Raw genomic sequence first — 19,237 nt, forward strand, 5'->3', positions numbered from 1 at the left:
TGAAAATATTCTAAATATAACGTACACTTGAACTGATATTGATTTTTTTAGGTGAGCTTTTCTTTTAGGAGGCTAAAACACGTTTTGCCGCTGTCCCGTCCACAGCAGTACATTGCTTTGCTCCTGAGTAATAACTCCTGTCTGCTTCGCCAAACTGGGGGCGTGCCGACCGTCATCTACTGTAGGTAATACACTGACTATGGATAAGTACCTCATACAACCTCCCTTCAAAACACCTGAACTATCCCTTTAAGGTCTTTGCAAATGGGCCCAAACTAGGGCTCAGTATCATTTGTGCTCGAGTCTGACCTTCTCATTGTCAGTGCTGATCTGGATGGCGTTTGGGATGAGCTTGGCAGTCTTCTCCTTGGTCATAGAGGTCACGTCTTTCAGCAGGATAGTGATCTGTAACAAGAAGGAGAGAGAGGTTTACTGTGTGTATGCTTCAGTGCGCGACACTCTTATCTCACCGAGGGCCTGAGCGTATCTATATTGATCTGCAAACAGGTGCATTAAAAGGACTTCTTATCTGATAGCAGGTGTCACATTAACCGAGTTACAACAGGCATTTGTTTGATTTGTGCGTGTGCAAATGTGTACACAGCGCGTGCATGGCTTACAGTGGTTTCCCAGCGGAAGATGTTACTGTAGAAACAGAGGCAATTCTCCGACAGATAAAGGCGGCCCTGAAGCAGTATGTCCTTCTGCAGAGCGCAAGAGTAGTCTGAGGAAAGAAACAGGAAAAGAAAAGAGGTCAATTGAAAAGAGAGACACCGGCTTGTATAAAAAAAACAACTCATTTCAACAATTCAAGAGGTTGATTTTTAAGTGAGCAGTTTGATAAGTATTTAATCTTCTTGAGTGTGTGGTGCCACTCAGCACACTGAGTTTATCCCAGGGCTGGGCAATAAATCGATATTGTATCAATATCATGATATGAGACTGAGATATCGTCTCAGATTTTGGATATCGTATTCATAAGTGTACCTGGTTTTAAAGGCTACAGATGTAATTTTCTGAACTTACCAGACTGTTCTTGCTGTTCTATTATTTGCCTTTACCCACTTAGTCATTATATCCACATTACCTGTGATTATTTAACAAAAATCTCATTGTGTAAATATTTTATGAAAGCACCAATGGACAACCTACGAAATAGTCATAATATCGATATTGAGGTATTTTGTCCAAAATATCGTGATATTTGATTTTTCTCCATATCGCCCAGCCCTAGTTTATCATATGCCAACATGTCTTTTGACACTGATGTGTCTCACTCACCCACTATAAGTCGCTCTGTGTCAGGAAGTTTCTTAAAGAGTTTACGAAAATCCTCATTCCGCTGTTTGTATGTAGGACTGAGAACCTGAGGTTGAGGACAGGAAAGAGAAAGGAGAACATGGTATTCTACTTCACGAATAGCTGGAAGTCTTAGGCTGGATCTGGGATGTTTGGTTAAAAACTTAAAAGGATAAATAGTGATAGTCAACATTTTGCTATGTCTACCAGTTCCATCAGTCTGGAACTAAAAACAGACAAACATCAGCGAAGTCAAACTCCCTGGAGTGAAAATGCCTAATGAGGGGCTGTGAATGTATACTCACATTGTACCAGCTCTGCATTTTCTGTAAAGAAAAGAACAGCATGTTTAGTAGTGAACAGTACCCACATTCTGTCAGAATAAAAAGATTACAAACACTACAAACTGATTTTATGCGAGTATATCGATATCTGTATGCATGTGATCCTGCCAGTTCGGTCCCTAGGCTAAGCCCGTTTTATATAACCTTGAGGTTTCGCAGTTTGTCATCACTTCTCCATTTTAAAAAAGGTACGTGTCACTGACCAGCTGTAATGAACAGTCATTAGTATAACAAGCTGTTCTTCTCACAACAATGAGCCTGACATAAAAGAGATGCGAAAGCTTAAACGAAACCTTCAGGCACAAAGAACTGGTCAAGGAAAATGTACAGAGAGCAAACAGTCAACATTGTAACAGCTCACACGGCTAAAAAGGAAGGTAAACAAAAAAAACATTCACTCAACGTATCTGGTGTGGATGAGAATTTACTGGCATGGAAGAGGAATGCCATTTCCCCTCACGCAAGAAACATTTTTGGTATTTAAGCTGTTTATTTCTTATCAATTTCTTTTCACTGAAAATGCATCTGAAAGTTCAGATTGACTGAAAAATTCTGCCACGATAGTGCCTTCAACTGTTTGTTAGCTTGTTATTAAATGTTGTTTTAGATCAAGCTCTACAAAGTCATCGGGAAAATGATTTGAGTCTTTGATGAGGACACGCCACAAGCTTGCAGAATAAATACTCTTGGTATAATAACATGTTTGATTTAGTCACGTCATTGCTCACTGGGATCACATGAAAGAGATTTGAGTCTTTTACACACACATAAAGCTCACATAGCGATCATACTGTATATTGAACTGGTGGGAACATCTTGCCTCACCTCCTCATGTCTGCATATCTAAAGACCTCTCGGCAGCAGTAGTTTTAGGATTCAAGCTTAGCAGCCATCAATAACATAAAACCGCGATCCGGGGATATTCTGAGTTACCTTGGCATTGCGGCTGAAGTGGCGAGTAGCAAGTGGGTAGGCGGATGTGAGGGAGGAGGCGGAGGGTATGGAGGGCAGGGGGCTATCTGAACCTCCTCCTCCGCCTCCTCCTCCTCCTCCTCCTCCTCCAGCACTGCTCTTCTCTCCTCCTCCCTCGCTCTCACTGGCCCTGCTACCCCCAAGGACCCTGCGCCGCAGGGAGGGAGAGCTGCCGGGGGTGCTGCGTGGAGAGTTACTGGCCGTACTGGAGACAAAAAAAAAAAAAGACACAGAGAGAGATTTAACTCGGGGGACAACAGAGGAAACTCTTTCATATTTCATGGCTAAATGTTGCTCTGTAATGCCTTTAATGCCACGCTATGTAGAAAGGCTGCAGGCGTTTCCTGTTTGATAACAGCGTTCCATCTCAAAGTGCCTGTCTAGCCGGTGTTATCAGCTGATTTTGACTGGTACAGCAGCCAGACAGTTAGGTAGTTTAAAGGATAACTTCTGAATTTTCCAACCTGGAACCTATTTCCTCATGTTTGTGTGTCTAAGTGACCAATGGGGACAACACAGCAGGGAGAACGCTGCAGCCGCCAGCCACAAGCTGTAATGTGCTGTAAGGCACCATCATTTTACGTCCATTAAAAGGGTTTATTTTTGCCACTGACAGACTCAGATTGTTATTATAAGTGTCTGAAAACATTATGGGAAGGACTCTACAGAGAAATAAAATGATTTTTCACTTCCCATTTGTTACTGCGTCATGTGACTTGTTGCCGGAAGAGATTAAGATGGAAACGTGAGTGAGAGTTGGAGAGAGGAGTGCCACGGGACACCGGCGTTGTCAGAGTTTGTTGCGTTGGAGTACAGAAAGCGTAGCTTAGTGTTATCTAAAAGATTTTCAATGTCATGGCTGAATATTTAGCTGATTTCCACAATGGAAACATTTCACAACGAGGCTTCTCCGAGCGAGACACACAATAACAAACAGACTGGATCAAGCAAAAGGTAAAGAAGAAAAGGTTTCATTTCTCTGTAGAGTCTTTTCCATAAGCACTTTTAGTGGACGTAAAATGACGGGGCCAGGTTGCCCCAAATGATTACATTACAGTTTGTTTAGCGGCTAGCGGAGGCAGCGTTCTCCCTCAAAACTGGACCAATTTCAAAAAGTGTTGTCCCCGTTAGTCACTTCAACACACAAACATGAGAAAGGTTGAAAAATACTGAAGTTATCCTTTAAAGTCTTTCAGTGACTGTCCAATCCAGAAGTGTTGCTACAAAACACGAGACCCGCACTTTCCTTTAAAATAAAACACCAACTTCAGAGTTTGAGCCGCAATTACAAGACTGAAACGCACCATTAGATATAGACATCGATAAAGGCTGCACAGTCGTCTTGACTTTGAAGTACCAGTGTGGATGGACAGGGCTCAAACGATTAGAGAATTGACAGACATGCGATCGATAACTATGACAATACACTACTCTAAATAAGCAATTTCAATTTACTTATGATTGCCATTGATTATATTCTATATTTTACATGCTATACACTTAATAGACAATATAATGGTTCAGGCTAGGGCTGCACGGTTTTGAATAAATATCTAATTGCGATTACTTTGACTGATATTGCAGTTGCGATATGATTTGCGATATTAGAGGGAATGATCATTTTTACATCGTTATTCTCATTTTTATTAAAAACATTAAATGATCATGGTGTGATTTTTGCGGGGATCTGTACCAAACAACGATGTTTCCTCAAGTCTGTAGAATATGATGTGTAGGCCAGGACATCTCTGCAACCTAAATGATATTTTGACACACATTTCACCTTTTTAACACACACTGCGATTTGAAAATTGCAGTAGGCCATATTGCTATTCCGATAATTTTTATTAATCATGCAGCCCTAGTTCAGGCTAAACTGTCCACATCAGGGTCATCCTACTGCTTCCAAAACATTTGCATCTTATGTTCAGGCCAGTGACACATGAAAACGTCTATATTTACACCACAACACAGTTTCCATGGTTTCCCCTCATTCCTCTGTAAGTGCAACAACCGCCACATTCACCATTAGTCAACTTGGAAGTTTGCCTCCGTCTTTCAAACACACAACTATTTATTATTGTCCATTCCCTTCTGCTGAGCAGACACCCTGAATCAGATGTAGATGCCAAATCGCTAGCTTTAAATCAGTAAACTCTTACACTTAAGATAGCCTTCAACTTGATGAATGCTCAGCTCACTCACTCACTCGACAGTATGCTGCAGTGGCTCCTTCTGCGGGGCTACAGTTGCTAATTTCATTAATGAAGCCAAATCAAGAACTCTTTACTCCCTTTGAGCCAAACTGCTCTCCACACACCAAACAACTTCTTTCCTCAAACTATCCCCATGTTAACTATTGCTTTGATACACGCTGTTGATGAGGAAGAGTATTTTTGTACCATCTCCCTTCCTAATTTATACTGCGAGTGGCGATTCCCCCAGACAATTTAGTTCCTTATTCCTTCCATCACGCTCTCCTTTTTCTCTCTCTCTTCATCCCAACTGGAGTCTAAACTGGCCTGAGTGGTGTTAGGACGGAGTTGGGAAAAAAAACTTTTAAAATAGGCTTTCTCCTGGAGCAATGTACAGGACTTGAAATTGTCAGAGCTACTGTTGGTGAATTCATGCATGCTCAATGCACCTTCTTACTTCATTTTAGAGGCTTTTGAAAACTTAAAAAAAATCGGTTTACTTTATTCCCCTTCTGCATTCATTATGGATGATGAAAATCAAGTAACTGAAATATTGTGTTGACATTGCATTACACATCTATTCACTAAGGAAACATATCTTTTCATGCATTTGAACATAGGGTTACACAATTAATACATCATAACAAAATCACAATAAAGGTGAAATGTGTGTTTAAATTAAATATTGTCGTGCTGCAGAGATGCCCTGGCCACATTATATTCTACAGACTTAAGAAAACATCTTTGTTTGGTATAAATCCCTGTAATAATCACATTATAATCAATTTAATGTTAACTGAATATCATCTATGCTCTTTTATAGTGTGCGGCAGTTGTCTCGGTCTGTCGATGTTGTTTGTAGACAGTGTCAGAACTAGGCTAAATGCAATTATCAAGTATAACATTTAAATATGCTGCATCAAGTTCAAAGCTTAAGAGCTCTATAATGTGCAGTTGTCAAGTTAGAAATACACTGTAAGGCTTTGAGAGCGCATTGAGCGGAAAAGACATATATTACTGTAACTTATGAATGTACACGATTAGCCGTTTTCTGCCAGCATTTCTTGCTATCAGTGATGTTTTCTGCTGTAATATTTGTTTTTATATATTCTTCATAGCTCTCTCTTATAACAACCTGTTCCTCTGGACTGAAGTGGGCGGCACACGATTGGTCCGTTTTGCGTAGGGTGACCAGGTGTCCCACTTTACGAGGGAATGCACAGCATTTTTATCCCTTGTCCCACATATTGAGACGATGTCCCACATTTCCATTTGCTCTAGTTTTCAAAAGTCAAACCACCGCACACTTTTTTAAAATCTGGCTTTTATCCAATTAGCTGTGAAGAAAGCAGCGAAGGCTGTCGTTACAGGGGCTGTGTTTGCTGTCAAACTTCGCACACGTGGGTCAGGTGCAGGTTAACATTTCACCGTCTTTGCTACGCTACGCCCAACTGAGAAAACTGTGAGTCACCGCAAAGTCACAAGCTACGCAGATTTAGGCAGAATTTGATGGAAACTAGCACAAAGAAAAGGAAGAGCAGCTACAACAAAGACTGTGAAACTACTTATAAGTATTTATAAGCCGGAGGAAGGTGATTCTCAGAGTTTTTTGTGAAATTTGCCAGTTATTTTTCAATTACACACACGGGGGGATACGACATGAAGCGACACAGTTCATGTGAGTCTCACAAGAATCGTGCAGCTCAAAAAGAGATCTCTGGATGCATTCGGGGAAAGCATAGAGATGTTACAAGATAAGGGGCCGAATAGAAATGTTTATTATTTAAAGTGGGGGTAGGCAATATATTTTTGGCCTCATTGGGCAAAAATGACATAATAACCTTTCAGCATTTTAGGCAAAAAATAAATTAAAAAAATCTGTCTGGAGCCGAAAAACATTTGATCATTATGATGAAGGTAACACAGTTTATAGTCTAAGTATATAGTATATAAGTCTAATACAGTGAGGGCCAAAGAGACAATGTACTACGGAGTATTAGGGCCACATTGAGGGAAAAAACATCTGAGATTTACAGAATAAAGTCATAATATTACGAGAAAAAATGAAAATAACACGTAAAATGACTACTTTATATTATTATGACTTTATTCTCATAATACGCCTTTTTTCCTCTTAAATTTATGACATTATTCTCGTAATATTATGATTTTTTTCCCATAATATTATGACTTTATTCTCGAAATCTCAGATTAATTTTGTTCTCCTCAATGTGGCCCTAATACTCCGTCGTACCGTCGTACCGTCGTACCATAGACCTACAACAATGATAAATAAAAATGAAAATGTAAACAAAAAACAGTTATTCATTTCCATTTTTATAAATCCACAGGGAGCCTCTGGAGAGGAGCTGAAGAGCTGCAGGTTGCTGACCTCCTGGTTTAATAGGAAATATATTATATTATCTATAGCAGCACTGAAAATCAGGCTGGCATAATGACAAGTAGCATTATCTTGTGGTAAACGCACATTAGGGCAGTAAAGAGGCTTGTTGTGTGTAAGTCTGGCACACTGAGTGATGTGAATCTGTGTCAGCATGTGTTTACAACCCGGGCCTAAATCCGTCAGCAGCACAAATATAAAACATCTAACCAGCATTGATTTCCTACACAACCCTCTAGTTAACCGTCTGGTGGACAGTTAACCTTAATATTGTCCTCTCTCTCTCTCCGGTTACTTATTAAAGGGAGACACAGATCAGCTAATGAGCAGCTAGCACACCGGTCCAGTCCGGTCCAGTACGGTCCAGTCCGGGTCCGGCTGCCCCAAAACAACCCAGTCCATTAAACTCAACACGATAACTGGACCAAGACATGAATTATATATATTACAATACAGCTCTTTGCAATTAAGAAGCACTAGATTGTGCAAGGGTGGAGGCTGCTATGGTCAGTGAAACGGGTGGAGGGGTAGAGAGGGTGGAGAGGGCGGAGGGGTGAAGAGGGCGGAGAGGGTGGCGGCTGCTATGGTCAGTGAAACGGGTGGAGAGGGCAGAGGGGTGGAGAGGGTGGAGGCTGCTATGGTCAGTGAAACGGGTGGAGAGGGCAGAGGGGTGGAGAGGGTGGAGGCTGCTATGGTCAGTGAAACGGGTGGAGAGGGCGGAGGGGTGAAGAGGGCGGAGAGGTGGAGAGGGTGGCGGCTGCTATGGTCAGTGAAACGGGTGGAGAGGGCAGAGGGGTGGAGAGGGTGGCGGCTGCTATGGTCAGTGAAACGGGTGGAGAGGGCGGAGGGGTGAAGAGGGCGGAGAGGTGGAGAGGGTGGCGGCTGCTATGGTCAGTGAAACGGGTGGAGAGGGCGGAGGGGTGAAGAGGGCGGAGAGGTGGAGAGGGTGGCGGCTGCTATGGTCAGTGAAACGGGTGGAGAGGGCGGAGGGGTGAAGAGGGCGGAGAGGTGGAGAGGGTGGCGGCTGCTATGGTCAGTGAAACGGGTGGAGAGGGCGGAGGGGTGAAGAGGGCGGAGAGGTGGAGAGGGTGGCGGCTGCTATGGTCAGTGAAACGGGTGGAGGGGGTGGAGAGTTAGAGAGGGTGGAGGTGTGGAGGGTGGAGAGGATGGAGAAGTGGAGGTTGCTATGGTCAGTGAAACAGGTGGAGAGGGCAGAGGGGTGGAGATGTGGAGATGTGGAGGTTGCTATGGTCAGTGAAACGGGTGGAGAGGGTGGAGGTGTGGAGGCTGCTATGGTCAGTGGGTGGAGGTGTGGAGGGTGGAGGCTGCTATGGTCAGTGGGTGGAGGTGTGGAGGGTGGAGGCTGCTATGGTCAGTGGGTGGAGGTGTGGAGGGTGGAGGCTGCTATGGTCAGTGGGTGGAGAGGTAGAGAGGGTGGAGGCGTGGAGAGGGTGGAGGTGTGGCGGCTGCTATAGTCAGAGGGTGGAGTAGTGGAGGTCTCTACAGTCAGACAGTGTGACCGAATCAGCAGCAACATAAACACACAGCTCAGCTTCTCTCTGTTTATCCAGCAGCTCTAATATCACACTGTGGCTGCACACCTGTGCTTTTACATAAACAACGCATGCCTCCACCCATTGACCCATTGTTACCAGTGTTATCATTGTTACCAGGGTTATCATTATCAGTGTTATCAGAGGGATTTACAAAAGCTATGACTCATCTGACAACACCAAACCATGCACCATGAATACGAACCACAACACCACACAGACACAGAACCAGATCCCTGCAGAGCATCATGCTAGAGGAGACTCTCACTTACTCGAACATGTCATGAGGCGTTTGCAATCCACCCGATCTCCACAAAAACACGCACTATGGTGTAGATATGGTGTAATATGGTGTAGATATGGTGTCTGTGTGCAGCTAAAGCCAGACGCTCCACGGCAGTATGTCCGCTGCTCTGATCCGGTTCCCTGCGCTTATCTTCGGGGTGGCGATGAGCTCATCACGGTGCACCGTCCTGCGGTCGGATGTTAGTGTCTCATTGCGGCTGAGCAGCTCCTGCAGCCGGGTACCGGTGCCGTTAGCAGCGGCCGGTAACGGAACCGTGTTTCTCTCCGTCGGTAAACAGCAGCAGCCGCTCCTGTGTTCAGAGTGCGCAGTGATCTGATGTTTACGGTAATCTCTCTCCCCGGTGCTCACTTCTTTATCCTCCGGTCAGCTGACTGAGAGACTCTCTCAATGAAATGTCTCAAAAACACTGTTATTATTCCCGGTAATGTACTGGATTAACATCGAATCAATAACAACTTTCCGTATGTACAGTATAAATATAAACAGCGAATTTTAAAGCCACCAACGATAGAAGGAACGAAGGGAAACTTCCGGTCTGGATTTCAAAGTAAAAGGTGGCGTGTGTGTCTATTTTTATCCCACATCAAAGTGAGACAAGAAGTCTTATTCTTGCTCTCTAGAAGGGACTTTCACATCGGATTACTCAAAAAGTACACAGTAAAAGTACTTCATATTAATTGTGCAGGTAGTATAAGAAGTACTAAGTTCAAATATATGAGGTTCCTAAACTACTTATGGAACAATTTATTTTTATCCTACTTCAAATTTAGACAAAAAGGCTTATTTTTGGTCTCTAGAAGGGACTTTGACATTAAATTACTCAAAAAGTACACAGTAAAAGTATTTCTTAAGAAGTACTAAGTTGTTATGCAATGTCACGGCCCCTTCTAGAGAGCAAGAATACGTGTTTTTGTCTCACTTTGATATGGGATAAAAATAAATTCTTCCATAAGTAGTTTATGTATCTGATATTTCTGGACTTAGTACTTCTTATACTACTTGCACAATTAATATGAAGTATTGTTACTGTGTACTTTTTGAGTAATGCAATGTCAAAGTCTTTTGCAGAGACCAAAAATAAGCCTTTTTGTCTAAATTTGAAGTGGGATAAAAATAAATTCTTCTATAAATAGTGTATGAAACGGATATATTTGAACTTAGTACTTCTTACACCACTTGCACAATTAATATGAAGTACTTTTACTGTGTACTTTTTGAGTAATCCGATGTGAAAGTCCTTTACAGAGACCAAGAATACGCATTTTTGTCTCACTTTGATGTGGGATAAAAATAAATTCTTCCATAAGTAGTTTATGTATCTGATATTTCTGGACTTATTATTTCTTGGACTACTAGCACAAGCACTATGAAGTACTTTTACTGCGAGGTTTTTGAGTAATCCAATGTCAAAGTCCCTTCCAGAGACCAAGAATAAGCCTTTTTTGTCTAATTTTGACCTGGAATAAAAAAAGTATTTTATGAGTCTGACAAATTTGAACTTAGTACTTCTTAGATTACTAGTACAAGAACTATAAACTACTTTTACTGTGTACTAGAAGAATGCATTTTTATCCCACTTCAAATATAGACAAAAAGGCTAATTCTTGTTTTCTGGAAGGGACTTTGACATGGGATTACAGAAAAAGAACAGTAAAATTAGTTCACAGTATTTGAGCGAGTAGTCTAAGAAGTCCAAATATTAAACTACGTTTCCGTTACTTTATTGCAAATAATGGATCTGAAACCACACACGCCATCCTTTACTCTGAAATCTGAAACCAGAAGTATTCCTTCAACAACAGCTCACTGGAGCGATTACCGTAAACGTTAGATCACTCGGGCACTCTAAACACAAGAGAGGCTGGTTTGACCATGGAAAAGACGAAAGACGGCTGGCTTGACCGCAGTGGTGAACGGCCTGCAGTCTCTGCGTCCATCCGTAATCCCCTTTGCAATAAGAGAGAGGGAGGAGGAGTGAGGCCTTGCTGTGAGGTGGAGCTGAACTGGGGCCACGGATAAGGATGATAAGGCAGAGTCAAAACTGAGGGGTTTTATCTGAATTCAGAGGGATCAGCACCTCACAGACAGGAGGTCACACGAACATTTACCAACATTGTTATCTTTGCAATGAATGCCTTTTTCAGCATGTGAGAGATCCTGACTTCTGCAGGCTCTATATAAGCTTCTTAAACAGATGATCAAAAAAAAGCTTCAGCATTAATTTCTCCTATTCATTTGTGGGGATCTGTAGCATTTCCAACATAGGTTGGTACTGCGTGTTTTAAGTGACTTTATTTGATCCTCATGCATGAACGACTTGTGTAATAATTTTGATAATTGATGGTTTATGCCATTCTTTAAAGGTTCCATATTGTAAAAAGTAAGATTTTCATGTCTTTTATATATTATAAAGCAGGTTGTTTTTTTTAAATCAAGATTTTTTTTTTTTTTTTTTGGCAGTATATAGCAAAAGTACAGCGCTATTCGGTAACCAAAAAAGAATGACAAGTATGAGTATACATTATTAGCAGCTGGCACCAATGCCAACAAATAAATAAGTCAAAACAAAGGATGTATATAAACAATAAAACAATCCCTCCCCAGTCACTGCCAGCACGCCATATGGAAAGCTAACTGTCACGCCAATGACTTGCGATGAATGATTGAATACTTTGTGATGTAGTAAAGCTGCACTTAGTAATCAAGTATTTACAGTGTCTGGAATGTATCTAAAAAAGGGCCCCATGCTTTCAGGAATTTCCCATGTGAATATTGAAGCGAGTATCTGATTTTCTCAAGCTTTAAGCAAGACATGATGTCCGCCAACCATTGTGTGTGAGTGGGAAGGGCAGCGCCCTTCCACCTGAGCAGGATTGCTCGCCGAGCCAGAAGGGAAACAAAGGATAAGGTGCGTCGTTTTTCTGCAGTTAATTGCGTCTCACTTCCGGTGACCCCGAACAGAGCAACTAGAGGGTTTGGTTCTAATTTGACGTTTAACACCTGAGATAAAGTTTGAAAGATCTCCGTCCAATAGTTTGTAAGACTAGGGCATGACCAGTACATGTGAATAAGGGAGGCTTCAGCGCTTTTGCACTTGTCACAGTTGGGACTAATCTCAGGATACATGCGAGACAGTTTGGCTTTTGAGATATGAGCCCTATGCACCACTTTAAACTGAAGTAAGCAGTGACGAGCACATAGAGAGGATGAGTTAACCTGCTTCAGTATGGAATTCCACGTATCCGGTGATAGAGAGAGGCTTAAGTCCTCCTCCCATGCTGCTCTGAGCTTGTCCATGGGGGCACGCTTCAAGTCTGATATCATGCCATAGACAACGGAGATAAGCCTTTTGTGTGATGGATTTAAAGAAAGGATCGTATTGACAATTGTCGCGTCTGTCGATGCAGAGGAGCTGGACAACTGAGAGAGCACAAAGCGCCTTGCTTGTAGATATCTAAAAAAGTTGGACTTAGGAAGACTGAATTTTTTGCTTAACTGCTCGAATGATGCCAAAGTATTATCTACAAATAAATCTTTGAAACGCACAATACCTTTCCTGTATAAAGCAGGTTTAAGTGCTTTATAAATACTGTGAAAGTATCGAAGCGCTCAATATATACGGAGAAATACACACAGCCCGTATTCAGAAATTGTGCGTTTGAAACAAGCCGTTAGGATTTCTGTCCATTTGTGATGTCATCATGTCACAAATATACAATATTTAGACCATTACACGGTTTTAAACATAAGCATTCTAAATGAGTCCCAGTTTATTTCCTGTTGCAGTGTATGTAAATAACATCAGCTGACAAGAAGTAAACATGGATCCAAACTGTTGCCTAGCAACGCAATTCTGTTGCAATTCCATTGAAATCAACTAAAACGGAGCGTTTCAGACAGAGGGTGAATACAGGTATGTTCAGGCAGACAGTGTGAGAAAAATAAAGTTTTTTTTTAACATTACAGCATGTAAACATGTTTTACTAGAAACACAAAATACAGCTAAGAACCTGAAAATGAGCACGCTATGGGACCTTTAAGTAAAAAAAAAAAAGAAACGCAAACGGGCTAAAACATGACTAGCATTGTAAATACAGAGACCATGGCTGCCTGTGGTGAATCCACCTGGCCAAAGCCCAGAGCCCAAGCAATCCCTTAACCCTCAATCTCTCTCCCTGTCCATCCCTCTGGATTAGAGTCCACATCATAATCCACGGTGGTCTGAGCCAGGCCGACATCTCCACCATTCAGTCTCGCTCTGTGTAATCAGTTTTTCACCAATGGCCCATACTAATGTCAGAGTTTCATGGGCTGGGTGGGCATTGAGAAAGGGGCAAGAAAGAGACTGAATGCAGCTCAGAAAAATACATGTACAGGAAGTGGGTATACAAGAAGTAAAGGTGCCTTCTTGCTCCACTCAACTGGCCGTTCAAGTGGTGACGTAACCTTTCATTGGATGCACCTGATTGGTTGGTTTTCTGCTCGCCGTTTCAAACAGGAAACAAAGCGGCGGCCTGCTCGTAAACTTTGTTATTCCGTCTAAACAATTCACCAAAATCTACTCCCGAAAACATTTAAAGCGAGAAATAGGCGATGCCAATGCTGAATCTTTTTTCATTTTACAACTAGATCACCTAGTTTGACAGCTCGGTCCAAGTTTTGTGAGCCGGACGCGTCGCGCTGGATGACTCGTTTACATAAAAGGACTATTCCTCGCCTTTTTCATTTTGAAAGAGCAACGGCCAGCGAGGAGAACTCCGACATCCGGCTAACCAATCGTGTAACTTCATCACTCAGTCACTCACTCAGTGACGTACTATTGCGTTTGTAGAGCTGGCCCTCTGCGGTCCAGCCAAAAACGGGTGAAAGGAGATACAATGGAGCTGGACATGAGATACTGACCAGCGACAGTGAAAGAAACTCTAGAAGAATGTCTGAAATCAGGCCCAAAAGTTGATCAATAATCAGACAGAGTGAATGTAAACACATTCACTGAATGCAGACTACATGAATCAGGAAAAGGCACAAAGCTGCACTGATAGAGAGTGGCAGAAAGAGGTCACAATTACAATCAATCACAATCAGTCAGCGGGTCACTATGTTGTTGATTTGGCTGTGCTAAAACATCCTTTGCAATGATGTGATTGTGGGTTGTCTAACCCACAATCACATCATTTTTGTACAGTACGTGTGTGTATATATATACACACACACACACACACACACACACACACACACACACACACACACACACACACACACACACACACACACACACTGACTGTATATAGGTGCAATGTTGTGTCTTCATTAACAAGTAAGCAGTGGTGGAATGTATCAAAGTACATCTACTCAAGTATTGCACATAAGTACAATTTTCAGATACTAGCACTAGTACTTGACTTGGGTATTTCCATTTGATGCTACTTTATACTTCTACCCCACTTCAATTTGGATGCAAATATTGTACTTATACTCCACTACATTTATTTGACAACTTTAGTTACTTTGCAGATTCAGATTTTTAATACAAAATATAGATTAAAAAAATAAGGAGGTATTAAATCATGGCTAAAAGTGAAGCAACATTATTCGCACACATAATACCCCTGTAGACACACCTGTATTTTATGTATTTGTGTGCATATTTCTGGTATTTGTGGATGTATTTTCTTTGTTTTATTTGAACTTTAACAGGTGTTGTAGTGTTTCGCTACAAACACTAAACACACTGCATCTAGTCCTTGTGCATGAATGTATGTTACAATTCTAATGCTACTGTGATGTCCGTATCAAATTAAATAAACCAAATAATTAAGCTGCTTGGCTGTTTATAAAGTAGCTGAAATTAGCTCCACCTTTACCAGCTGCAACATTAGTGATGTTTACACTAATTATAATCCAGTGATATAATATATATTATTCTGAAATGGGCCATTGTGCATAACGAGTACTTTTACTCTTGGTACTTTAAGTATATTTCGATGCCGATACGTACGTGCTTTTACTTAAGTAACATTTTGAAAGCAGGACTTTTACTTGTGACATAGTATTTTTACACTGTAGTATTGCTACTTTTACTTAAGTAAAGATCCAAGTACTTCTTCCACCTCTGCAAGTCAGTATGGCCCAGGCCGTTTCAAACAAGGCATCTGATAGAAACTTACACGTCCTTTCGACACATTTCCTACACTCTTCATACAGTACTGGACTTCAGACTAGTTTCAGATTAGCGGCCTGTCAGTCTACATATCTGTAAAGATAAACATGTGATAAATTGTTATTTGCGTCTATTTCCCAATATGTTTACATCAAAATAAGTAGAACGTGGCCTCAGTGTGTAAGGAGGAATTACCCTTTCAGCTGTGCCGTATATAGAAAATGCATTTGTGCTAGTGAAGGCAGCTTTACCTTAGCTAATCTAGTTTTGTGACTGAGACATTCAAAGAGCAATAAAAAGTACAAATTTGTCATCAATAAACTATTTCAACCCCAACAACATTCAAAGGCTGATGGGATCAAATGGTGCAGTCGGCAAATGAGCATCTAGAAACTGTGAAGAATCCATCAGATGCAGTTATGCCTCTATTGACAGCTGAGATAGCAAAAGTAGATCGCTTAATAGATTTGGATAATAAGCCGACCTCACGGTACCGCCAGCAGTACGGGCATCGTTTTTTAAAGCGTATTTGCACATCTTCTATTTGTAACGTTACCTTTTTTAACTTTTTATCTTTCAAATAAAACCTGCAAAAAGATCCATCTGTCGCCTGTTCCATCTGTTATAAAGCAACAAACCAAGTTCCAGTTCATTACATTATCAAGTAATTAGTGAACTAAATGAAATATAAACTCATTTTATTATGTTTGGACAAACTGTTACAAAACAAACTAACTGATCGAGGCAGCGGTAGATCAGCAACCCCCGTGTGTTCAGCGAGGTAAAATGACAGGTTTCTTCAAAGGAGTCTGGTTGCTTTGGCGAGAGCACAAATGGATTCGACGGCTTCAGTTACCCAACAGAAAGAGCTGACTCACGGCAAGGTAAAGCGGTGAAAATATTCTAAATATAGCGTATACTTAAACTGATATTGATTTTGTTTTAGGTGATAAAATATGTTTTGCTGTGGCCCCCATCCACAGCAGTACATTGCTTTGCTTCCGTGTACCTCATACAACCCCACTTCATAACACCTGAACTTGAACTTCCTTCAAGGCATGATCAGGATAAACTGCCGCATCTGGACCCTGTTCAGACTTGTACACCTTTCAGACCAACAGTCTGAATACGTCAGCATGGTTTTTTAGACCTGGCCTTGCCTCCAACCTGTGTTTAAAGTAGGTCAGAGACTGCTTTACTTTAAAAAAGTGAGAGCACAAGTTTCTATAATACTTATAAAAACACTACATGGTAACTATAGAATTATTACAGGATCACCAAGACTATAAAGTACACACTGGCAGGACTTCCCCCTCTCAACCATAATTCCTGCTGTTCTCAATATCAAAGATACCTGAACATGGTCATAGACTGTAAAGCTGATGCATTAAGTTTCTATAAGTAGTCCAAATGCAGAACTCTTATAAATAACAAAACTTCCTCCCCACTGACATGATGAAAGTCGAGTGTGAATATTGCCCCGACCACTTTTAATGAACTGATCGGTTCAATGAGAAGATTCAGTTCAGATGGTCTGTGGTTCAAAATGAGTCTCCAATGAATCTCAAGTGGCGTTTGTGTCAAGTCCACACAGCCGATTTAGTCCGCAAGAAACTTTCCACTGTTAAACAACAACAACAAAACATTTGCCATAAGGCCGCAGGGACAGCTTAGTAAGGCTGGGACGATGCACCTTTCTCCCGATTCAATACTATCACAATACTTGGGTACCGATTCGATATGTGTTGCGATTTATCGCGATTTTTGTTAACTTTTTTAACACTAGACCATGGGAAAAAGTTGAATCATACACTTTTGGGGCTTTTTATTTTGGAAAATATCTAAATTAATTCAGTAAAAATGTTTGATTTTCAGCATGTATGTAGTCAGAGATGTCCTGAAGTCAAATATATCAGTCATTGTTAGGCATTATTTATAAAAAAAAAAATCCCAGCAACCCAAAAAGCAAAGAATAAAAGACATTTCCTTCACAAATTAGTGGTATTTTCTTATTAATTTATAAGGGGCTTGTAATGTTTTATACTTCTAGGGAATATAATCTAAAACAATCTTATTTCTATATATGTATGTTGTATATACAGTTCCCTTTGTTAACACCTTATTTTTAAAAACAGATGTAGTCAGATGTGTCTACTTCCTCTAACTTCAAAGTGGTCTCTAGCTCTCCGTCAGCTCCGTTCTCTTTATACATCCATGGTCAGCTCCATCGGGGCCGTTTGAATGCATTTAACATAAATGTCAGTATATGGGTGCTCTACAGTTGTAGCGTCGGCCCATTTGACCACGTTACCGCAATACGACAACATTTCCGGTCTATGACAGAGTTAGCATGCAGCTTTAGCCGTGATGTCTAGCTCTGCTTTTCCTGTTCCTGTGTGAAACCCCAAGTGTTTCCATACTTTACTGTATGTGTAGTGTTTACCACTTTGGATTTAACATGTGAGAGTGCAGGTCGTATCCATGCACATACTCTGCCGTATTGTACTTTATCATTTTGGCTCGCTGCGGTTTGTTTTGGTTGACTGATACGGAACGGATATGACGTCACGTTACTCAGACTACAATAATAAAATCGGTAACTTCCTTCTACCTCCGCATAGACTCAAATGAAGCAAATATATTGATTCTGGCATTAAAAAAATGAATACATTTAATTAAAAAATTGTAAGAATAATAATAAAAAAAAGAATAATAATAATAATAGTGATACATAGGTGAACTGATTTTCTTTCCCATCCCTACAGCTTAGCACCTCCCCTTTGGGTAAGACGTTACAGCTTTGTCCAAGCTGTTTGTTTTCAATGTGTTTTTCATGCTATCATAAATTAGAATTTGTTCTGAATTTAGGGGTTTTGAAAATTGGATCACCAAAGATTAATTTTATTGTTAAGTGTGAATAGGGTTATATATTTCTTTTATGGCTTATCTGAATCATGGTTTACATAACCCTGGACATTTGTTTGCTGGGGCGTAATTATGAAAAGGAGTGTTAGGATTTTCCAAACATCCTCCTCAATGTTTCCCTTTCTTTTTATATAAATATACATGTTTCACTATCAAAAGGCCACCGTCTAACCATCATTGGAAGGGTCATAACTAAAATCTAGATATTACATTTCATTAATATCCAGTAAAACAATATAAATGGGTCAATAAAATGATGTGTAAATGAGGAGGACAAGGGCACAGCTGTTCATATGGAGCACAAGGGAGAATCACCCTCTGCTTGCCCTCTGCAGTGGTGTCCAGAACCTCCTCTGATTGGACTCACATGACATCATCAGACTAAGAGCCCACTCCCATTGGCTGAAGGTGATGTCATGCGTCAGAGGAAGGATAAATGGCGCATGAACCCCGCCTCTAGCTCCTTGTGACTGACCCAGCTCTGTTTTTCCTCACTGCCACACCAGCGGTCTCACTTTCTTTGTTTACAGTTTACATAACCTTGCCGTTTCGCTTATTTAAAAGGAGGTTGTCTTTCTTTAAAACATATACAATTATTATAAAATGGCAATCAATTGCAGAGCATATGAAGTATGTATGTGTTCTTAGTAAAGGAAAAGCAAGGGCATTTCTTGTTCATCACTTAAATTCAACCGACTGCTGGCCTGCTTTTTTATGTGACATCATAGCGTACCATGAATCAACTCAGGATTTTAACAGTGTGATCTGTCCTCACTTATTTTATCCATTAGCTAATTAACTCCACCCTGTTCCAAAATAGCTGGCCTCGGGTAGCATTTGAAATAAGTCAGCTAGGCATAAATCTGGCAACTGTAAGGCCTTTTTATTCACCACCATCATGCACAAATGAGAGGCTACTCCCTCCAGTAAGTCATTGCAGCCAAATCTGGTCTCAGAAGGCCTGAATGCAAATTGGCTGAGGTTGTACAGAGCTACAAGCGTAGAATACCCATGAGACTGTCAAACACAGTGCTGACGGTCTGGTTGCCCTGTTCTAAGCCACTGAACCGTATCTGGTGCT

The 19,237-nt window shown here is 41.0% G+C and overlaps 1 protein-coding gene across 5 annotated transcripts in view; it reads right to left on the reverse strand.

The window, feature by feature from the left end:
* gramd1a (GRAM domain containing 1A) overlaps nt 1–19,237 on the reverse strand; it is a 49,682-nt gene that overhangs the window by 22,738 nt on the left and 7,707 nt on the right. For 4 of the 5 annotated variants that reach the window (XM_074652659.1, XM_074652655.1, XM_074652656.1 and 1 more), the window contains 5 exons: nt 2,577–2,820; nt 1,605–1,625; nt 1,282–1,366; nt 621–724; nt 310–405 (listed from right to left, as the gene is read on the reverse strand). In XM_074652659.1, coding sequence (XP_074508760.1) covers nt 310–405; nt 621–724; nt 1,282–1,366; nt 1,605–1,622 — 303 coding nt within the window. In that variant the 5' untranslated portion in view covers nt 1,623–1,625; nt 2,577–2,820. Of the gene's footprint in view, nt 1–309; nt 406–620; nt 725–1,281; nt 1,367–1,604; nt 1,626–2,576; nt 2,821–9,036; nt 9,723–19,237 lie in introns of those variants that run through there. The other variant, XM_074652658.1, reaches the window with a different exon arrangement.

The sequence above is a fragment of the Sebastes fasciatus genome, chromosome 12 (assembly GCF_043250625.1).
Source record: "Sebastes fasciatus isolate fSebFas1 chromosome 12, fSebFas1.pri, whole genome shotgun sequence".
NCBI lineage: Eukaryota > Metazoa > Chordata > Actinopteri > Perciformes > Sebastidae > Sebastes > Sebastes fasciatus.